A 21,424-nucleotide genomic window follows, 5' to 3' on the forward strand; every position below is an offset into this window, starting at 1 on the left:
GTATTTAGACGACAGTTAGGCAGGCCATAGTTGTCTGTTTTGAGTGCTGGCTTATTATTACTGCTTCAATATGCTCAAATGGTAACAAAAAAACCCACATATGTTGTGGATAAGCACCTTAACACGTTTGTAGCTTTCTACTACCGGTAAATGGTTCACGGCGAAGCTACACACCTGTAATGCACCTGTTCAGCCAGTGCACATCATCAGTCAAATTAGTTTCTACTTTGTATGAGTGCAGCATATCTCAATGCCTGAATATACTGCTCATATTCCATAGGCATCGCCCATTTTAAAACTGTGTTTTTTTAGGAAAAATGCACTTAAGCATTAAGGCATCAAGTCTCTAGTCTTCCGTGAACTCACTGAGTTTCTCATTGGGTAAAAGCAGAGAATCATAACGCTCCTAACGCTGTTCTCCTCCGCTGAGCTCCTGGCCCTGATAACGTCCACAGAGGGAGTGCTGATAAGCCCCCTCGCCCTACCGCTGCCTCCGCCGCCACCACCCCAGTGTCAGGGGCCCGAGACGGCAGCCCCCCCCCCCCCCCCCCTAGCAGCGACGGAGGTCACGATACGATAACGTGCACTTGAAGTTCATTACCCCAGCTGCATGGCGCTGCTGCCGCTGAATGACTGACTGACTGCTTTGCATATGAACGCTTTATAACACCATTAACCAAAAAAAAAGAAGAAGTCATTATAGATAATTTCTGGGGCCATCCACGGGAAGGACAAAAGGGAAAGGGGGTGAATAAAGAGAAGAAGAAAAAAAAACCGTGTTATCAAAGTGAGGAAAAAGTTATTCCGAAGAGGGAGATGAAGGAGGGTTCAGTGGTGGTGGGGGTCAGAGTGGGCATGGGGGCATGGGTGGCAGAGAGGGCACAGCCTGGGAGGTCTGATCTCACACATTTGATGTCCCACTGAGAAGGCTTTTGATTGGTGAGGGCTTTCAGGAAAGCAAGGCGACGTGGTCTAATGCTAGCAGATGGAAGCTATGCTGTGAGGGCTTGTACTGTAGGTAGCAGACAGAAATGAAATACACAAGTATTGACAGGGTTTTTCCTGCGTCAAAATGGGTCTTCGTGGTCAAAAAAAAAATGTGTGTCACCTTATTAGCTTACATTTTACCATTTCATAAATAATGGAGGATATGCTTGAGGAAATCATTTTGCTTCCACTTTAGATTTAAATAGATAGGCTAATAGATTGGCAATAGTCCAAGCCCCATGGTGCTATCATGTATGGTTCAAAGATTATCAAGGTTTACCTCTTTACATATATATGCAAACTACTGAAATGTATCTCAATAGAATCTAGAACTAACCAGTGGTCAGAAATGGAACACACAAATTATGAAATTCAAGTTTATCTATTATTACTATTCATTTTTATTATACAAACCTACATACCATTCTTTTTGTTTTTATTATTAAAACTGTCCACAAATATGTTTAATAGTGAGTTTAACTCAGTGGTGTCAAAAGTAAACACATTCGTTACTCAAGTAGAAGTATTGATACTGGAGTTTAAAAAGACTGGTAAAAGTTGAAGTATCGACTTAACCTCTTTACTCAAGTAAAAGTAAAAAAGTACAGGCTCTAAAATTTACTTAAAGTATAAAAGTATTTTTATTTTTTTTAAAGCTAAACTAGTTGGACTTAATATAATTGACACGACTGTAAGAAATAGAAGCTTAATTTAATAGCTGATGAGTGCTACATGGAGCCCAAGACATGGTAAAAAATGTCATACAAAAATATAATAATGCTGTCAAAGACAACAAACTCGAAGAGCATGTTTTTCTCAAACTTTATTGGAATTCAAGTAGACCTCCACCCCATTTGCACATTCGTCTCTCATCAAGGGCCTTTGCAACTAGGTTCTCAGTCTTCGCATATTCTGCCAGAAATGCAAGCTCCACAGGAGTAAATCTGGTCAAATAACAAATAAACTCAAAATGTCATATTTATTTCATGGAACACCTTCAATTCAATAACAAACCAATTATGTAATGCTAATCATCTGTGCTGAGGGTTAGTAAATATATTGTATATATAGTGTTTTATAGCTTTTCAATTCAAAGTGAAAGAATATAGATATAGTTCAGCTTTAAAAATTAAAAGGGGCAGGTACATACATGGGTATTTTTAGTCGCATTCAAACCAACAGGACAGCTCAAAACAAATGTGACACTAAGGACTACATGAATTATTTTGGCGTGATACATTTTTCAGTTATCTCCCAGGACAATCACAAGCCTAACTAACACATTTCCTGTGGGAAACACTGATACATAAACTAAATATTAAATAGCCTTATATTAGCTTACTACTGTGCAGTGGCGTTTCTACATTAGGGGCACGTGGGGCATTGCCCCACCAGATCCCCATGGCGCTGTTTTGCAGAAAGCTCAATCTGTGCTTTGTGGCAAAATATATCTTATTTTATTTAATATGCATAGTAGCGTGAATGTGTTTGTGAATGTGTGTGTGAGAATAAGCTTGACTCACAAGCATTATAGTCCTGTTTTGGAGTAATTTGATTCATGTGTGTTTCTGTCTGTGTGCTTGCTCTGTGAAATGCTGCTCTCCGCTGTCCTTCTCTGCTCTGTGGGCTACGGCGCAAGCTTAAGACCGTTGCCATGGAAACATTAATGAGCGTGAACCACACAGGCCAAAGATAACATTGGGAGATGGGGCACTATCAGATGTGCCCCACGAAATCTGCCTAGCAACTCGACTCGAATATTGCGAAAACGGCGAGAACTGTACCCTGTGACCAAGAAAAAAAAACTATAGTCTGATCAGACAGACCAATGCCAGTAACGTTACTGCTAGTTAGCTATCGCTAGTTTTCGAGTATTTTGGAAGTTTTAATTCAGACTACAATGAGGAATGTAGACTATTTTTGTGAGGTGACATAACCTCATACAAAATTGCCCCACCAGAAATGTCAGGCTAAAATCGACACTGCTACTGTGTAGTACATTTTAGATCGTGGTAGTGAATTAGCCTACAGCTTATTTGTCAAACATCACAGAGAGCTAACTAGGTTAATTAGGATCCTTCAGTAGGCAACTGCTAGCAAGCAAACCAAGGCATGTTGGCATGTTCCTCTGCTAGCCAAGCTGTCGCAAGCATTGTAAATCGACCATTATTATAATACTAATAATAATACAGAGCTTACCTCTACATGTTTTGAATGGCAAAAGTACGTGGTTCTTGGGTTCGAAAAGTTTGCCTTCAGACATCTCGACAGAGTTGCCATCTCTTTCTGACACTGCCATTGCCGCGCGTTGTATCATTTGTTCGCCTCTGTTGTCTTGTTTTGCGTCATGCGTAAAGAAGATGGATAGCCTAACCAATGAGTGTTATGGGTTTCTATGCTTCATCCAATTACGCTCGAAATCAGTATATACTTGAAATTGATCTGTATTGGATGGCGCACATTTGAAACTTTTGAAATAAAACCGGAACCTAGAGTAACGAGCCTGTTTTAAAAATGTAAGGAGAAGAAAGTACAGATAACTTGTGTTAAAATGTAACGAGTAGAAGTAAAAAGTTGCCAGAAAAATAAATACTTGAGTAAAGTAAAGATACCTAAAAATTCTACTTAAGTACAGTAACGAAGTACAAATACTTCGTTACTGTACTTAAGTAGAAGTACTTCGTTACTTGACACCTCTGGTTTAACTTCTATTGGCCCACCAATGGAGGCTGCGTTGGAAATCAAACTTTTGTCAGCATTTTGAGTGGAAATTTAATTTGCATTTGTACAGGTGTATTCGTGCACGTCGGGCTGGCCCTCGCAGAGGAACGACAGTTTACAACCGCACCAGTTTATCAATGATAATATTAATATTATTATATTAGAGATGCAACACAAATCGATCCGCTCTCCTCAGAACGAGCTGAGCTTTCATTGATAAACCAATGCGGTTGTCTGCCTCTCCCGAGGCCCCGCGGTCTGGTAGACAAATCAAATAATAGCCCACACCTGTGTAGGTCCTCAACATAGCAGATATTTTAATACATTTAAAGCCATGAATACTGAAAATGGAATGTTATGCTCAAAATCGCCGCCGACTGATGAAGTCAGGATGTATACGCAAGTTGAGTAATTGGCAGCTGGCCGCTCTGTCCATTCGCGCACCTCACAGTTGCGTATTGTTCAGACAAGAAGACACGCTTATCAACTCGATTACTATTGATCAAAACAGAACGAGGTTTCGGCTGTAGCCTATACTTGAAACATACTGTTGAGACCATATTCGCTGACATGCATTGCACGCGTGATGAATTGCGGGTTAATGGTGTTTTGAGCCCTCACCGTCGACTTCAAGGCAGCAGCTGCCTGGAAGGCGCATCCCACCCACTGAGCCAATCATTGAACAGAGGCTGCTCCAAGCTTGCCAGTTTGAAGAAGACGTTGGTTTGAATTTGAGCAAGCAGCTAGCGATCAACATTTTGCAGTACAATAGGCTATCGATACCTTGGTTAAAAATCGAATTACGGTAGATTCATGCTAGCATTGCGCTAAATAATTAGACAGCTAACATTAACTAGAAAATGCATTTCCTGAAGGAAATACCAGTGCATGAAATGCAAAAGTTAAGAACGGAAGAAGAAAAGAAAGAAGAGTGAAAGAAGGAAAGAAGAAAGGAAAGGAGAGTGACGAAAAGAAAGAAGAGTGGAAGAAGGAAAGAAGAAAATAAAGAAGAGTGAAAGAAGGAAAGAAGAGGAAGATGAAAGAAGAAAAGAGAGAAGAGTGAAAGAAGGAAAGAAGAGTGAAAGAGGGTAAGAAGAAAGGAAAGGAGATTGAAGAAAGGAAAGAAGAGTGAAAGAAGGAAAGAAGAGTGGAAGATGAAAAAAGAAAAGAGAGAAGTGAAAGAAGGAAAGAAGAAAAGAAAGAAGAGTGAAAGAAGGAAAGAAGAGTGGAAGATGAAAAAATAAAAGAGTGAAAGAAGGAAAGAAGAAAGGAAAGGAGAGTGAAGAAAGGAAAGAAGAGTGAAAGAAGGAAAGAAGAGTGGAAGATGAAAAAAGAAAAGAGAGAAGTGAAAGAAGGAAAGAAGAAAGGAAGAAGAGTGAAAGAAGGAAAAAAGATTGGAAGAAGGAAAGAAGAGTGGAAGAAGGAAAGAAGAAAGGAAAGAGAGAGAAAGAGAAAACAAATTAGAGTATGGAAGGTGTCTCTTAATATCCCTAGTTATACAGTTGAATGGAGAGGGACAGAGAGAAGAGGAGCCTTGGAACCTTGGCGCAGGTGTCAGTGAAGCACAGGTGCAAGCCAGTTTAATGACCCTATTATGATGTCATAATGGCCCAATGTAAGTCAATGGGAACATTTTTATTAGTTTTTCTTTAATATCTTAAAAAGTATAAAGTTCAGAAAAATGAAAAATACATAGCATAAGTGTCGTTTACAAGACCTACGCGACAAACATTTTTGAAGTAAAGTGCCTTGGTTTAAAACAGCTAAAAGCTAGCTACATTAAGTTGCTTGCTCAAATCTCAAACCAACGTCTTCTCTAAACTGGCAAGCTTGGAGCAGCCTCTGTTCAATGATTGACTCAGGGGGTGGGAGGCGGGATGCGCCTTCCAGGCAGCTGCTGCCTTGAAGTCGACTGTGAGGGCTCAAAACCATAGACATATATATCATTAAGCTGAATTGCGCCATGAATGACAGCTTTTTTTTTTTGCCTTAGGCGCTCAGGATTTGTCGTAGGCGCTCGGGAAAATGGCTTAGGCGCGCGCCCAAATTTTCTCTATGCAGGAAAAACCCTGATTGAGGACAGTGAAGATGCAATATATTTTTTGTGTGGCACATTGAAATGCTGCAAGTGACAGCAGACAATATGTGAAGTGCTGGAAGTAGTACCTTTGAAGACACACACACACACACAAACACACACACACCCGTAGAATAACCGCTGTCGTAGTCAGTGCAGCCTGAAGTGATAAACAGTGCTAGTCACACAGCACGCAGAATCACTCTCATCATCTTTCATTTTGACAAGAACAGGGTGAATGCAGAGAACTTTGAATTTCAGATTTCACTCGTAGCAGCAAACCCCCCCTCCCTCCCCCGCCCCCCCATTTCAATCACTACTCACATATATTTCTCCTTCCAGTGGCTCCTCCATAATTCACAAACTCACTGCACATATGCACACACACTCAGAAACCAAGACACACACACACACACACACACACACACACAGACACACACACCCCAACACAAACCAAAACATATTTCAATGCAGACACAGGGACAACATATGCATGCACTCACACGCAAACAAAAAAACAACACAAGCACAAGCACTAATAAAAGCCATGTTGTCAGCACAACAGGGAGCACAAACTGAGGGATAACCCCCCCAGTGGATCTCCCGCAGGCCCCAGCCCAGTCTTAACCCTTCCCCCCTCTTCCCCCTCTCTTCCCCCCTCTTCCCCCCTCTTCCCCCCTCTTCCCTCTCTCACGCCCACTTCCCATGTCTCATCTCTGTGTTCTATGTGCCATAAATCCAGTCTGGAAGGAAAACACTAATAGCTATATGACAGACCCATGAGCGGCTCACAGTGTGGGGGGCTGGGGGCGCCTCGTATATCCTCTACCGAACCTCCGAGCCAGATTTACTCCGCCATTACGCTGATGTAATGTGTATGTGTATTGCCCCCCCCCCCCTCACCCCCAAAGGGTAAGAAGCGAATAATGAGAAGGAGAAAAAAAAAGTGACCCTCCCCACCCCCTCCAACCATCACCACCTTCCCGGCCACCTACATCCGACCATTAGATCCCTCATAGCCCTCCATTCGCTACAGTAGCATCTCTCAATCCCCGCCACTGCCACCCCCACCCCCACTCGCACTCCCTCTGCAGTTATTGTGGCTCCCCCCGGCTTCACCCCCGCCCCCCCCACTGACGGACACAGACGGCTGAGATGGCAGCTTTATGTGGAGAGTGATTGACTCCTGGCATAACAACAGAATAATTGAAGGCTGGAAGGCTCTAATATGGAGTCTTCAGAGACAGTGTTCTGCTAGGGCTGTTTTGTCAGCCCAGGTTATTAAGTCTTTACAGCTGGGGATGGAGAGAGTGTGAGAGACAGGGGGAGGAGGATGGGAAACAGAGAGGAGGAAGGGAGGGGGGGGGGGGGCGTAAAAGGTGAAAAAAAATAAAACCATAAATGGAAAATGGATTGAACAATAACAGGGGGGGGAGAGAGGTAGGGAGCAAAAGAAGGAATGGAATGAAAGGAAACAAGAATGAAGAGGATGTACACGCGTGCTCTGTTCTATTTTCCTCCTAACAGGAGGAAAATAACACATCCAATAACGCGTCCTTTCATCGCAAAATAAAAACGAGGGACGACTGCTTACAGACATTGTCAACCGCAAATCTACCGTCACACAATTTATTAAACATCACAGAGTCCATCGTTGAGCATGGACTTCCATGAGTCACCGGAGCCATCGCTGTGCACCGTGACCTTGCCTGAACCCTACACGCAGTCGCGCTTCAAAGCCGTGGTGCGTGGCGCCTTTTCGGCATCCGCTCTCCAGCCTCGGGGCTCTGACCCAAAGGGCCGCTGACAGCGCGATGCTGCCCAGAGAGCTCGACCCCGAACCCGGGGGAGGAGAGACGTGACCGGAGGCCCACCCATCACCCGCACCCTTGTGTTGTGTCCCTCTGTCAGACAGGGACACTCACCGGGGGAGGCGCCTGGGTAACCAAAGAAACAAAAGGGGCGCGATGCGATGTTTACTGCTCCGCTGCATGCGGCGACACCGTGACCGAACGCCGACACGGGGAGGGGAGGAACGCGAAAGCAAACCAGCAGCACACAAAACCACACGGATGTCAACATAAAGACTTCTGGGATCCCCTCTCTCTCTCTCTCTCTCTCTTTCTCTTTCTCTTTCTCTCCCTCTCTTTCTTTCTCTCTCTCTGTCTCTCTCTCTCTATCTGGTGCTCAATGAAAACGTCACAGTGGAGATTTTCACAGTTGTGATTATGTGTTTACAGACAGTTTGAAAGTGATGATGATGACAATGGGATAGGAGTGATTCAGACCTAATCATCACAGATTTGTGCAACTCAATTGCCTTGTCATTATCTGAACAACCAAGCTAAAACGGAGCGAGGGGTAATTAGAAGGGGCAAATGAGAGAGGGAGACAAAGAGACCGAGAGGAAGGGAGAGACGAACATCCCGATCAGAGATGAATAGAAATAACATGAAAAGAAACATTCATTTTGTAAGAACTTGGCTGAGATGTTGAGGAAGATGGAGTGATATAGAGAGAAAATTACAACATGCAAATCACGATACAGAAAAAGAGATGGGAGCGAGGAACAGAAGATGCAGACGCAGAGAGGAGAAAAGGAGAGGGGAGAGGAGACAGAGTCTAGCCGAGGGGACAGGAACACAGGAACAGGAACACAGGCACGGGCCCATTATTAGAGCTGCCAAACACCCGTGTGTGAAGGTGAGGAGAATCTTCTTATTTTCCGTGTGACATGCCGATAGAGAAAGAGAGAGAGTGGCTCACAGACCTGGTGGGTGATTATCAGAAGCCTCCCTCTAACCGGGCGCTGTTTCATGTTCCAACCATACCCCTGGGCAAAGACTCTCCTCTCCTTTCTCCCTCTCTCTCTCTCTCTTTGTCGCTCTCCTCTCTCTCATTTTCATTTATCTTCCACCTCTATCTGCATCTCCCTTCCCCAACCTGTCCTTGCCTCACGTTCCCTTTCATTGCAGCTCATAGCGTTGGTTCAGCCCATTTTGGAGGGCTTTCACTCTCGCAGGAGCTCATCTCCATTCCCCCTGGTTTCATTTCCTGTCAGAGACGTCTGTCATTAAAAGACCTTGTGTTTTTCTGCCTCTTTTTTTTCTTTTCTTTCCTCTGACCTTTTCTTTCTCCGAGCTGTTTTCTCCTCTCATCTGTGTGAGAGGAGGAATACTGACTAAATGTCATTCAAGAAACCTTCCTCATCATTGCAATCTCTAGCCCGCCCCCCCACCATGACTTGACCCCCCCATCCTCCCACCTCCTTAGTGTCAACTCACCATCAACTACTGTCTTAATAACATGGGAGTGAGTTCTCTGGATCAATCAACAAATCAATCACCACACTCTCAAGGCTCAATGAATTTTGCTTTTTTCCTCTTCCTCCCTCTCTCCCTCCCTCCCTCCATCTCTCTCTCTCTCTCTCTCTCTCTCTCTCTCTTCTGCACACAATCATGATGGCTGACCTGATGTATACCTGTTGATGGCTGGCGTTGAAGCCAAAGCAGCATGTGCTGCTGAAGCTGATGCCTGTGGACAGTCATAAATGAAGGGCTCTGGTCTCTAGTCTCCAGTGAGCTGAGGAGGGAGGGACGTCGGCTCCGGTGAAAGGAAAGGTTTTGGTCATGCTTTGATGGTGCCAGAGGCAATCAGGGGAAGACGTGAAGGAGGCCAGAAGCATTCTGGGAACAGGTTCAACACCCCGAGCCCCAGCCCAGAACACTGCGGGGTCATGGCACAACCTGAGGGGACCCATTTACTCACACCTCTGCCAGGAATAAGGGTGAAGGGCATGAGGAGTATGAAATATTCATCTGCCAAAAACAGTTTATGTGAATTTTCCCTGCTGGTGCTATTTTCAAGTTACTGAATACTATTACTAATGCAGAATAATGTTAAATGAATGAAGGAATTAAATACTGTACTGTTACTATACTGAGTATTATCGCTAAAACTCACACCAGTGGTTGTAGTTAGTTAGAAGAGCATTTGATTTCCCCTACCAAATATAGCACTGAACAACTGAATAGTACCGCGTCTCAGTTGAACAACAAAATGGCTGCTTGAGCAGCAGATCTCGGGTAATGCGACAAGATGCTTTGTTGTGAAGCATCTGTCCTTTCCGGGACTGTGCTCTTCATGCTGAAACCAGAAGATGGCTCAGTCTGTAGGTGGGTTCTTATTGTCAATGTGTGGATTATCACGAGCCCTTTGGTCCGAATAAAATCCCTTGATTGGAATCAAAAACAGAAATACGTCTGCCACGGCGGCCGTCGCAAAGAGTCACTTCATTTTCTCTGAGCAGAGTTGACTTTTCAAGCGTCCCCCTCTTATAAGGATTTGGGCGCAGGTAAACATCCCGAATCATTAATTTCCCCACTGGCAGAGCGTGAGGTCAGTCGTGGACCCCGCAAATCTAGGGGGTTAATTAAATCCAAATTAAACTCATTAAGCAGCTCAGACACCTGCCTTTTAACAAAACAGCAGAGAAAAAAAACAGAATGAGAAAATGTCATTAACATGTGCTAATATTCAGGCCTGGCTTTTGTTTGGCTGGTTGTCGAACACACAATAGGAAATCCCATTGATTAACCCCGGTCAATATTGACCACCATGAAGCGATGATAATTGGAAAAGCAAATGTGCATGGCATCAGAGGAGGACCCCATGGAGACTTACGGCACTGGTAATGGACTCAAGACAAAGCCAGAGGAACGTGTCAGTGCTTATATGTGTGCATTTGGGAGATGAGGGAGAGAGGGAGGGAGGGAGGGAGGGAGAGAGAGCAAGAGACAAAGACAGAGGCTATGTGCCAGCATCTGTGTGTGGGTGTGTGTGTGTGGGTGTGGGTGCGTGTGGGTGTGTTTGTGTGTGTGTTTGTGTATGCGCCTGCACCTGTGCGCGTGCACTTGTGTGTGTGTGTAAACTGTGTGTGGGTGTGTGTGTGTGTATGTATGTGCGCGTGCACTCGTGTGTGTGTGTGTGTGTGTAAGCTGTGTGTAGCTACATGTGTGTCTGACTGTCCCCCCTCAGCGATTGAGAATGCACACACCACGCAAAGCACTACAGACTCCAGGAATGCCACACGAATAATGCAGGAATTTTTGGCTTAGCATCTCTGAAGCTGCACACAGTCATTCCGCTAGCGCCCGTCTCCAGCGCCGTCTCCTCTGGTAGCTGCACATTATGTCCCCCGTCCCCCCCCCCCAGGCACAAATGGGAATTAAAAGAAGAACCTGATTCATTCCATGCCCAGACAGGCAGAGACAGTGAAGCAACTCCTCTCTCTCTCTCTCTGCTTGGTGGGATGCCCGGGACTCCTCGCGGCCCCTTTGATAAATCTGTCGGACCTCCCGAAGGCAAGCCGCCCGCACCCGGCGCCAACAGCGTTCAATAGATAATTTAGACGGACTAAGTTGCCTCCGGGAATTTCTTCAGGGGGAAACGCTCCGCTCACATTTGTGAAAAGTTTAACTCATCAAGGATCGCGAGACGCCTGTGGTGTTTCTAGCCAGCCAATCACGACTGCCGATATATCAGGACGCAAGGATTGCGACTGGCTGAACAGCACACTCACCTCGGGTTGCTTGACGTGGCCCTCTTGGAAGGAGCAGGTCCGTGGGTCGTGTGTGCAGACGTGGCGGTACTTGCACCAGTGGCACTGGTATGGACTCCCCACACAGGACAAGCACCTAGGCACAGGAAGGGGGGAGATGGAGCAGAAAGGTAGGCGAAGAGAAAGAAAGAGTGAAAAGAGTGGACTTCATCTCCTAGCAGAATTAACACCAGCACTGGTCACTCTAATAAGGGGTCACAAAAATATTGTCACTCAAAGCCACAAAGATGGCTGCACATAGTATAGCTCGTAAAAAAGCTAAAAAGCTAAAAAGCAGACTTACGATTTGTGGACGCTGCAGTTGTAGAAGACGAAGCTGGTGTTGGCGAAGGCCAGACCGGTCTCCTTGGACTTGAGGTAGAGCTGCACAATCTGATGGTCACCTGAGCGAGAGAACACACACACAAACACACACACACACACACACACACACACACACACACACACACACAGAAAGAGAGAGAGCTAAGAAAAAGTGGGAACAGGAAGCTGCTGATTTCACACACATCCACTGAGCATTGCAGCGGGATACGGTAGCCATGCCAACTGAGCTCCCAGCAGGACGACACACTCCTTTATCAGGTGCTGCCAACACTCTAGCACGATGCTGTAGGACAAGCGCAACGTGAACAGACAGGGCTCTCGACTCACTTCCCTTAGCCGTCGCGTAGCGTAAAGGCATTAATTACATCCCAGCTTCACACTTAAGTGGCTCCATTGCGTGTGTTCAAAGCACTCTCAAGAGGGGAAAGGTCAATGTTTTTTCTATCCTATCACAACGAGTGCTTGGCCCTGTCACCACGGAGACCGGTGGTAAGGACAAGGGGTGGGGAGGAGATGTGTGGGAGGGTGTGTGTGTGTGTGTGTGTAGGTGATGCCTGCTCTTATGAAAGGGCCTCTCTCCATCCTTGTCTCTCGACATGCCAAACAATACAGGCTATCTGAGCAAATCAGTGCAGATGGAAACGTCTCCAGCACAAGGCTTTCAAAGTCCCTTTGAAATGGATAGATTAGAAACGAGAGAGAGGCAGGGGCAGAGAGAGGGAGAGAGAGGGAGGGGGGGGGGGGCAGAGAGAGGGAGAGAGGGGGGGTGGGGGGGTGGAGAGAGGAACCTGTACAAGTTAATCGAAGCGCCGACCAGAGGAGCCATCTTCAGAGTCCCTTTGTCTGAACTAATGAAGGAACTCATGTTTAATTCATAAGGGAGGCTTGGATAACACAGCTCAGAAGAAGAGCACACTCCTCTCTCTCTCTCTCTCTCTGCCTCTCTCTCTCTCTCTCCTAATGTCTCTATCCCAAACTTTCTGTTGCCCCAGCTCTCATCCCCCCCTTCTATCTATCTGTCTCTCTCTCTCCCTCCCTCTGTCTCTCTCTCTCTCCCTCTCTCTCTCTTGCGCCACCAAAGGGGGGAAACATTCATCAATCACTGTAAAAGGTGCCTGACAAACAAATCTGTCCTAATTAGTGCACCTAAATGTTACCCTGATGTCTGGAGGCTCTGCTCTCTGTCTAAACCCAGAGAGCCCAGAACAGGCCATACCCCAGTGAGGCTCCCAAGATCAAGGGATGCATGCCACCTCCATGACTATGACACTCCACAGAGGGAGAAATGGAGAGATTAAGGGGAAAAGAGAGCAAAGGATAGAGATCAAATGAAAGGTACAGGGAGACGTGGCTAATAGGCTAATGAATGACCGTCTTCATGATGCTTGTGTGTATATGTGGGAGACAGAGAAGTTATAGGGGGGGTATATTGCCCCCCCCCCCAGCCCCGCTCCACAGGAGCTTATATCCACCGCATCGACAGTTTTTTATGACTTTCATATGGGGGAGCTGCAGAACAAATGTCCCAAATACCCCTCTTCACCCTCAGGCTAGCACTCTCCATTAACTTCACATCTGTGTGTGTGTGTGTGTGTGTGTGTGTGTGTGTGTGTTTCTGTGTGTGTGTGTGTGTTGAGGTTTATGGGTGTGTGTATGAGAATATATCTGTGTGTGCGTGTGTGTGTGAGCGCCAGGCGTCACTGAGTTCTGCTTTAAAGCATGATAGGCCCTAGCAGGTACTTAAGACCTGTAATTTCATGGTGGCCTGGCTGCCTTCAGTCCGTCTCCTGCCGGCCTTATTGGTATTATTATTCATGTGGAGCTTTCCGGAATCACACAGCTGGGCTCGCGTTCAAGCCTGTCACAGCCAGTCATCTGCTAATTCACATAATGTACAGTTTGCACTTTCACTACCATCAAGAGGCCTTGTGGCACTCTGTGAAAAAAGGGCTTTCAGCCAAGGCAAATCTTTCCTCCTCCTCTCTCTCCCAGAACACCCACAACCATTCCAGAATCCCCCCTGTGCTGACAATAACCTACATTTACTTAATCTTACGCTGTAGTAAATTAATTGAAACAACCGTTTTGGGTATCAAACACCGGGAAGAAAATGAACGTCTATCCTTATGGTGCTGTGGGGTAAGAGAGAGGGAGGCGATTGGTGTTGTGGCACACCGCTTGACGGTACAGAAGGGGACGAGGGCACAGGGATGTGTGGCACAAAGCGGTATTCCCCCTTGTGCCGCACCGAGGTACAGCGTCTTCATTATCTGCGAGCGGAGCGACGTGCCAGTATTATGAAAAATTACCAGCCTCCAGACAGCAGCCCAGATGTGAGCACTTTTCAATTATGCCGGGGTTAACCAACCACGGCGGAGGAGAGGAAGAGAGGGGGAGAGAAGATGAGCCGCGAGGAGAGACGAGAGAGAAGAAGAAAGAGCGAGAGAGGGAGAGAGCAGGAGAAAGAGAGAGAGACAGCAATCGAGAGAATGAGAGGCGGAGAAAGGGAAGATAGGCACAGAGAATAAGTAAGCAGCGAAGGCATGAATGGAGAGAAGGAGAGTAAGCAAGAAAAGTAAGAAGGGATGAAGGCGGGGAGCGAGTAGAGCAGACATGGATTGCAGAGTGAAGAAAGCAAAAGAGGCACTTAAGGATGGGAACCATCGCTCCACCCTCCCACCACCCCCACCCCCATCCATCCTCCACCTCTCTCTCTCTGTCTCCCTACCCTCCCCCCTCTCTCTCTGTCTATCTCTCTCCCTCTCCCTCTCTCTCGCTCTCTTTCTCTCTCTGGGCCTTATCTCGTGGAGAATGACTGCTGTCAAAAGCAGTTTTCCGAGCTCTACGGCTGCCGGTTGTGGAGAGCAGCATCAGCCAGAGGGATTCAATCACTCGTCTCGCACCCCAAAGTCCCTTAAATCCCCCTGCCAATGGGCTCAGGGAGAGGAGTGCTGGAGAGACGGCGACGGGGCCTGCCAGTCTATAGGAGCACACAGTCCCTCATCTATAACTGACTGACTGACTGACTGACTGACTGAGGTACTGAGTGACTGGCGCAGCAGCTGAGAGATTTGGGAAAAAACAAACCCAGCGGCTGTACTCTCAGCTCCCAAAACAAAGTGTTGGCTTCAGCTGAGGTTGAGGCAAAAGAATTTGGAGACTTTGACATTCACTGGTTCGGGAAAAAAGGGAGACTCTCTCTTGAGTATCTCCCTGTCACTCTCACTGTCATTGTTTATGTCTCACTCTGTCTTATTATCTTTCTTAGAGACTGATGTTATTATTGAAGGTAATCAGCAATGTAATTGAAATGTCTTGAGGGAGGTTGGGTTTAGGGGGCTCGTTACCTTTGTCGATGATGATGCGAGGGACGTCCTTCTCGGTGGGCGAGCTGCACCTGATGCGGTTTCCCTCCACCAGGCCGTCCATCTCCGCCAGGTCCTCGAAGGTGCAGTTCACCCCGGCAGACAGCTCTGGCACGTTATGGGCCTCCAACACCAGCTGGGGAGAAGAAAACAGGAAGAGAGGGTTAACAAAGGTCGAGATTACCTTTACAGCAGTGAGAAAGAGAGAGAGAGCAGTGAGACAGAGAGAGAGAGAGAGAGAGAGAGAAAGCAGTGAGACAGAGAGCAGTGAGAGAGAGAGAGAGAGAGAGAGAGAGAGGCAAACGCCTGACTGAAAAGAAAGGGAAAGAAAATAAGAAGGGAGTGAATGGGGAGAGCTGCAAATGAAAAAAGGGGGCCTCTTCCTGAGGGCCCCTTAATGCAGGTAGCCCCTGCTTGTTGCTACTACAATGGTGCTCTGGTGTCTCAGACAGTGCAGCAGGCTCATGACCTCTTAACACAAATAAGGCCGTCTGCAGCCTGACATTAAAGTCACAGAGGTGGCGGCTGGCCGGGAGGAACACATCCCAGCCCATCAAGGGGCTCCCGCAGCCCCATCATTCACAGGCCTCCGACACTAATGCTGCCGCCAAATGGCCATGTGAATGAATGTGTGTGTGGGTGTCTGTGTGTGTGTGTGTGTGTGTGTCTGTGTGTGCATGTAGCCATGGGCTTTTGTGTGTTTAAGAGTATGTGATTGTGTGTGCCTCTATGTGTGTGTACAGTTATGTGCAAGTGTGTATGTGCATGAACTGTGTGTATTTGTTTGTGTCTGTCCGTGTGTGCATGTGTGTGTGTTTGTGTGTATGCATGTGTGTGTGGTAGTTATCATAGTTATGAAATTCATTTTTATTTCTATTTAGTTTTTTTGTTTAATCTTATTTTAGTTTTAGTTAGTTTTACAAGAGTGCATAAGTAGTTTTTTTTTATTTTGGATATTGATTAGTTTTGGTTAGTTTTTAGTTTTAGATTTTCAGGTACTATGAGGAAAGCCTTGATTTATACGTAGATGCTGAAAAAGGAAGCATGGAAGAATGCATAACATCAAATTTGTTTTCATTCCTTCATTCTCCTTTGTATTAGGGCAGTGTCTCTCAAGAAGTCAAGCAACCACAGTGCAAATCACAGCACAAAAGGGGGAAATGAAAACAAAGCTGATTTTACCTGCATTTCTATTTCCATTTCTATTTAATTGCAGATTTTATTTAGTCTTTGTGGTTTTATTTCACTTTTATTTTTATTTCAGTTAACAAAATAATGTTTTCACTTCTAGTTTTAGTTTAAGTCTTAGTTTCATAACCCTGGTGTGTGGTGAGCCTTGCTTCTTTACTGCTCTCATCTCCTGAGCGCAGACCTCTGGTGCCCTTTCACCACTCCCCCCTCTGAACAATCTCAGGTGAGAGCCACAGCCTCCTGTGATGGCCTGTCTCTGTGCGGACTGTTGGGGAGGACCAGATACTGGGAGGGAAGAAAGGAATGAGAAAAAAAAACGAGAAAGAAGAGGCGAAGGATAGAGAGAGCAGTTGTGGGGGAAGGTTAAAGATGCATGTGGCTGTTTGTAATAAGGCAGTGTAAGCAGCTTTTCCTTGCGAACACACAAGACGAAAAAGAAGACAAAAAAAAACCCTCATTCACGAGGAGAAAACAGACTCTCCTTGAGCTCAAAGAAAGAGGGAGTTGGTATGTAAGTGTGTATATGTGAGCAAGGGAACGCAGGTGAACAGGGGTCAAGTCCAAATATACATATTGATGGAATGCAGTGGCCTGGCATTGATTTTGGTGCCGGCTGCATTACATTTGTGATGTGGGCCAAAACATCCGCCGTGGCGCGGTGCGGCACAGAACGGTTGACCGAAGCTGTTTTTATATTGCTGTTTAATGAAAAGGCAAGGCCTCTGCCGCAGATACAGCCTTTCCCATTAAAGCCTGAGGATGTACAGGCGGCTGTTTGCCTGAGTCTGGGATTTCATTTATTTCCCCCACCCACCCTCGTCTTTTAGGGAAGGAGGAGAGGAACCTCGAGTGGAGAATTTTCTTCAATTACATTTTGGAGTGGGCACTCTTGCATGTCGGGCCAATCAAGAAACGCAAACAAACGCGGAGGATGTTGTCACTGTCAGTCTGTTTTTTCATGTCACAAAGAGAAGGGGCCAGTGGATACAAATGGTCTAGGCTCAACTAAATGTAGATGTGTCATCTGCTTCATTATGCTGCAAGGGTTGAATTGGAATAAAAATGAAACACATCATCATGTACACACAAAGACACACACACACACACACACACACACACACACACACACACAGAGTGACATCTTTTGCCACAAGGGACTGATGGCACTGATTCACACCATATTGTTTTCCCATGACTACTTGAATGAGCAAATTAAATCAATATATATTTAAATGAAAGGCAGATGGGAGATAAACAACTCAGCATGCAGTGGTGATCTCTGTTTGATGCCCTGTTATTTGTCTAAACACATGAAAAATGCTTATTTCATTTATGGATTATTTTTATTTTCTATTTTTTTTTAAAATCAGTGACAACCAATACCGCAGAGCCACCCAGTCCACGTGGCACTTGACCGCCAACCTGCACGCCGCAACCTGGAGCTGAGACTCTAGTACAGCCTCTCCATCCTAACTGGTGAGAGCAGCATTGATCGGAGCAGCCAGTAACACTCTCAGGTTTGCAATCTGGGCACGGTGTGGCGGCGCTGTGGCTTAACCCGTCTGAGAGGAGACTCCTGAGGCTCCATTACTGCTCTCCGTGTATTGACTAAAGGCTCAGCAGTCGGCGTACTAAAAACATACATTAGTAATCATATCATTAAACATGAAAAAGACAAAAAAAATCAGTTAAAAAAACAGAAGCTTTTTTTTAAGAAGCTTCCTGGTTTTGAGAAAAATTAAAAACGTTCCCTGCAGACTCGGCTGTTGGAGGAAGGTTTTGGATTTATATTTGTCTAACAAACATTTACTAACAAAAAAGGTCAAGGAGCATGCTGCTTGTCCGCGAATGCTTTGTGATCAATTTGGATGTGAGATCTGCTGCGGTTGCCCTGGGTGTTTCCTGGTCTGTGGGAAAGGTTAAATGCCCACTCCAGGTATCACTCAGTGGAGGAGTTAAGAGCCAGCCTCTAGAATCAGGGTCAAAGTTCGCCATCAAATAGCTGATCCACGAAAGGTCCTTCAGCCCTCTCCTCTGAGAGCATTTGTGTAGTGTGTCAATCAGATCCACTCGAAATTCCCCATCTAGCACTATTTTCTGCATGTTTAAAAGGGGAAGCACACTCCGATGGGGGGTAATGGTATTCCGGGAAGCAATAAAGATGAGATCAAACCCTTCCCCCAGACTAACATTACTCAGACTCAAATCAAACAAGAACACGAGTGGGAGACAAAGGAGAAAACACAAATAAAAAAAAACATCAAATAACTCAAAGTACTATGAGCAGTGAACGGAACGTGATTATATTCGTACAAAATTGACTTGTCTGAAGCCTTGTCGGGCCTGGTGCGGTACAGTAATCTGATTGCGAGCCGTGGGGATGGTTGCGGATTACATGTGGGATAAGGAGAAGTGGTGCGGCCTGCTTTGATGGGCTTTACAGCAGAGGGACGCTGGAGAGGAGAGAACCGCACCGCTTCTGTCTACAGCCACAATTTACAGAGAGCAACTGCAGCAGCAACACTGCAGGGTTGCAGAGGGCCAGGCACATCAAGGGGCCGCGACTGGCAGGGGGTCAGGATTAATACAGGCATGTGGACCAAGCCCATGTCCCCTGTGATTGCGGCTGAAAAACACAGCCTTACGGTGCCTTGACTGTGGGAGTCTTCTGATGCTTTGATGCAAAGGATGCCATCATTTTGGATGCTACCATTTGAGCATTCCAACACGACAGACACTTTTCAGTGGGGGGAGTAGGTTTCTCAAATGTACTGCTGGACTAACACAACAGACAAAAGAATACTGCTCGAATCTTCTTGCTCTGAACTAATGATATTAGTAGTTTAGTGCATTTGGGAAAAATTGCCTTGTTTGTTCATTATTTACTTAAGCCAATGTTTGAAAGAGTAAATAAATTAGGTGGCAATCAATTAAGTCAGTGCATTTGACTGCCAGTGTGAGTCACAAAAGCTTATATTAGTTCACCGTGCAAACAAAATGACGTAAGTCGCCTGAAATCATTCAAGCCTTCATGGATAGATCCATATAGGCCACGGATGTAGGGCCCAATGATTGCATTAATGCCCTGAGCAGAGAATGAATGGCCTGTATAACTGCATTAGTAAGACACATTATCAATACCTGTGCCTTTGGGCATGCTTCTCAAAAAGCACTTAAGAATCAGGTTTGTTTGCTTTCTGCTCTGGAAACCATTGGAACAAAGGATAGCTCACATTTAGTCTTGACCTACAATTGAATCTCTACAACCCCTCTTGGTTTGTCCTCTACTCAAGTAGTAGCACAATCAGACACGGTATTAGTCATTTGCACTCAGTTTTAAATGAAGCATCATGAAGTTACAGTATGTGATTCAAATGATGATGGGTGAGTTTATTTTCTGCAAAGACTTAGCCTCTCAACTTATACCAGCACAGAAGAAATGTATGCACATGTATGTATATGTGTCTAAGATATAGATCATTGGTTTATGTGGGTGATCAGTTTATGCAGTCGTTTTGGTCTGTGTGACCTTTGCCAGTGTGACAGCTGTGGCATCTCTGTGGGCAGGGAGACACTCACCATGACGTTGTACTGAGAGACCGAGATGTTGTTGGGGTGGACGCTGAGGCGCACGCACTGCTTGATGTCGGAGGCGAAGCGCCGGGGTTCTGAGGAGCGCTCACATTTCTCCTTTGTTGTGCACCTGGAGAACGGGAGAGAACATGGAGGAACGTATTAAAAACCCAAACCGCTCTCATTCCAACTGAACGGGCTGTGACAATCGGGCAAGAAAAATATAGAAAAGACTCAAATTTCAAACAGATAAGTGCAAAAGAAATGCAAGTGTATTTATATAGCACAATTCATACAGATTGGTAATGCAAGGTGCTTTACAAATGAGCAGATGAAAGGGCCAAGAAAAATAAGAGATTTAAAAAGGTACAGTCCAGATAAGAATAGAAAGACTATTCGGTTACTTTATCGTATTTCTCCGCACCCTGCTATCCTTTCCGCACCCTACGGCCCTTTGACGGCCAGTCTTTGGGGTGCTCATTCCCTGGGCCGCATTTCAGAAACAATGGGCGCACTATTAAAGCAAGAACCAGAAACTGCTCCGCGGGGACCTGCAACAAGGCTGTTGCTTTGTGCGGAGGCCTTAATGAGGGCCATTCACCGAGCAGCACCGGTCCAGGTGGGAAGACGGGGGAGCCGGGCTTAATCCTGGGCCAGCTGGACTTATCTGTTACATTACACTGCATTATGCGCCTAGTGAGTGGACCTTTCCCAAAACCCCACAGCAACCAGGGAGGCTTTCTTGGCTTAGGTTTCCCCATACGCTGTCTCTGGTGAGGCTTACCAGGGCCATGTTTAATAGACAGGCCCATTAAGCAAGCAGAATGTTCCTTGATTAACCTTTGGCTGCTAATGTATATGTGCAGAATATAACACCAAGCTCCTTTTGAAATGGCTGAATTCAGGAGGGAATTTACCTGTCTTGGTGAAAAGGTAAAGACATGTTAGGGAATATCTCTATTTTCAGACATAACAAAGACATTGTTTTCTCAATATGTTTTTTTTTCTTTCTTTTTTCTCAGACCCTGTGAGGTTTCCGCTACCACTTCTGTCTCTACTGCACTGCCGCTTTTAGGTTCTCAGCAGCCCCTTCTGACTTTCCCACAGAAAAAGGAAACCTCAAAGGCCCTGCTGTGGACCCGTGAATCGTAGCAGAACTGCTCTTACTGATTCTCCTTTTGTCCTACTGACAGCAATTTCTGCCTCATAACTTACTTTTCCCCTCAATCCACATACATCCTCATTGGCTCAAGCAAACTTCCACAGCAATTAACCACAAAATCTACAGAGAGCGCAGCCCATGGAGGACTGACAGGAGTTTATAACTGGTGACAGCTGTGACACAGTAATACCCCCGCCAAGCCTATTCCACCAAAGAGAGGAACAGAGAGAAAAAGAGAAAGAGGGAAAGAGAATGAGAAAGCGAGCAAGAACGAGAGAAAGCGAGCGAGAGAAGAAAAAAAATGACAGAACCCGTGTGTGCATTGTGAAGTTAAGCAGCCTAGCGTAAAGAACTCTGCCGGCAGAATGGAAGGGGAAATAATCTGCCTGTGTGTGAAGAAAGGG

The 21,424-nt window shown here is 45.8% G+C and overlaps 1 protein-coding gene across 3 annotated transcripts in view; it reads right to left on the reverse strand.

The window, feature by feature from the left end:
* The window catches only part of plxna4 (plexin A4), a 240,052-nt gene that overhangs the window by 55,709 nt on the left and 162,919 nt on the right, over positions 1–21,424 (reverse strand). For all 3 annotated transcript variants that reach the window (XM_031583020.2, XM_012824522.3, XM_031583021.2), the window contains exons 6-9: positions 19,865–19,988; positions 15,077–15,230; positions 11,689–11,788; positions 11,367–11,481 (exon numbers count right to left, since the gene is read on the reverse strand). In XM_031583020.2, the coding sequence (XP_031438880.1) occupies positions 11,367–11,481; positions 11,689–11,788; positions 15,077–15,230; positions 19,865–19,988 (493 nt within the window). The remainder of the gene's footprint in view (positions 1–11,366; positions 11,482–11,688; positions 11,789–15,076; positions 15,231–19,864; positions 19,989–21,424) is intronic.

Source organism: Clupea harengus, chromosome 16, assembly GCF_900700415.2.
Source record: "Clupea harengus chromosome 16, Ch_v2.0.2, whole genome shotgun sequence".
NCBI classification, from domain to species: domain Eukaryota; kingdom Metazoa; phylum Chordata; class Actinopteri; order Clupeiformes; family Clupeidae; genus Clupea; species Clupea harengus.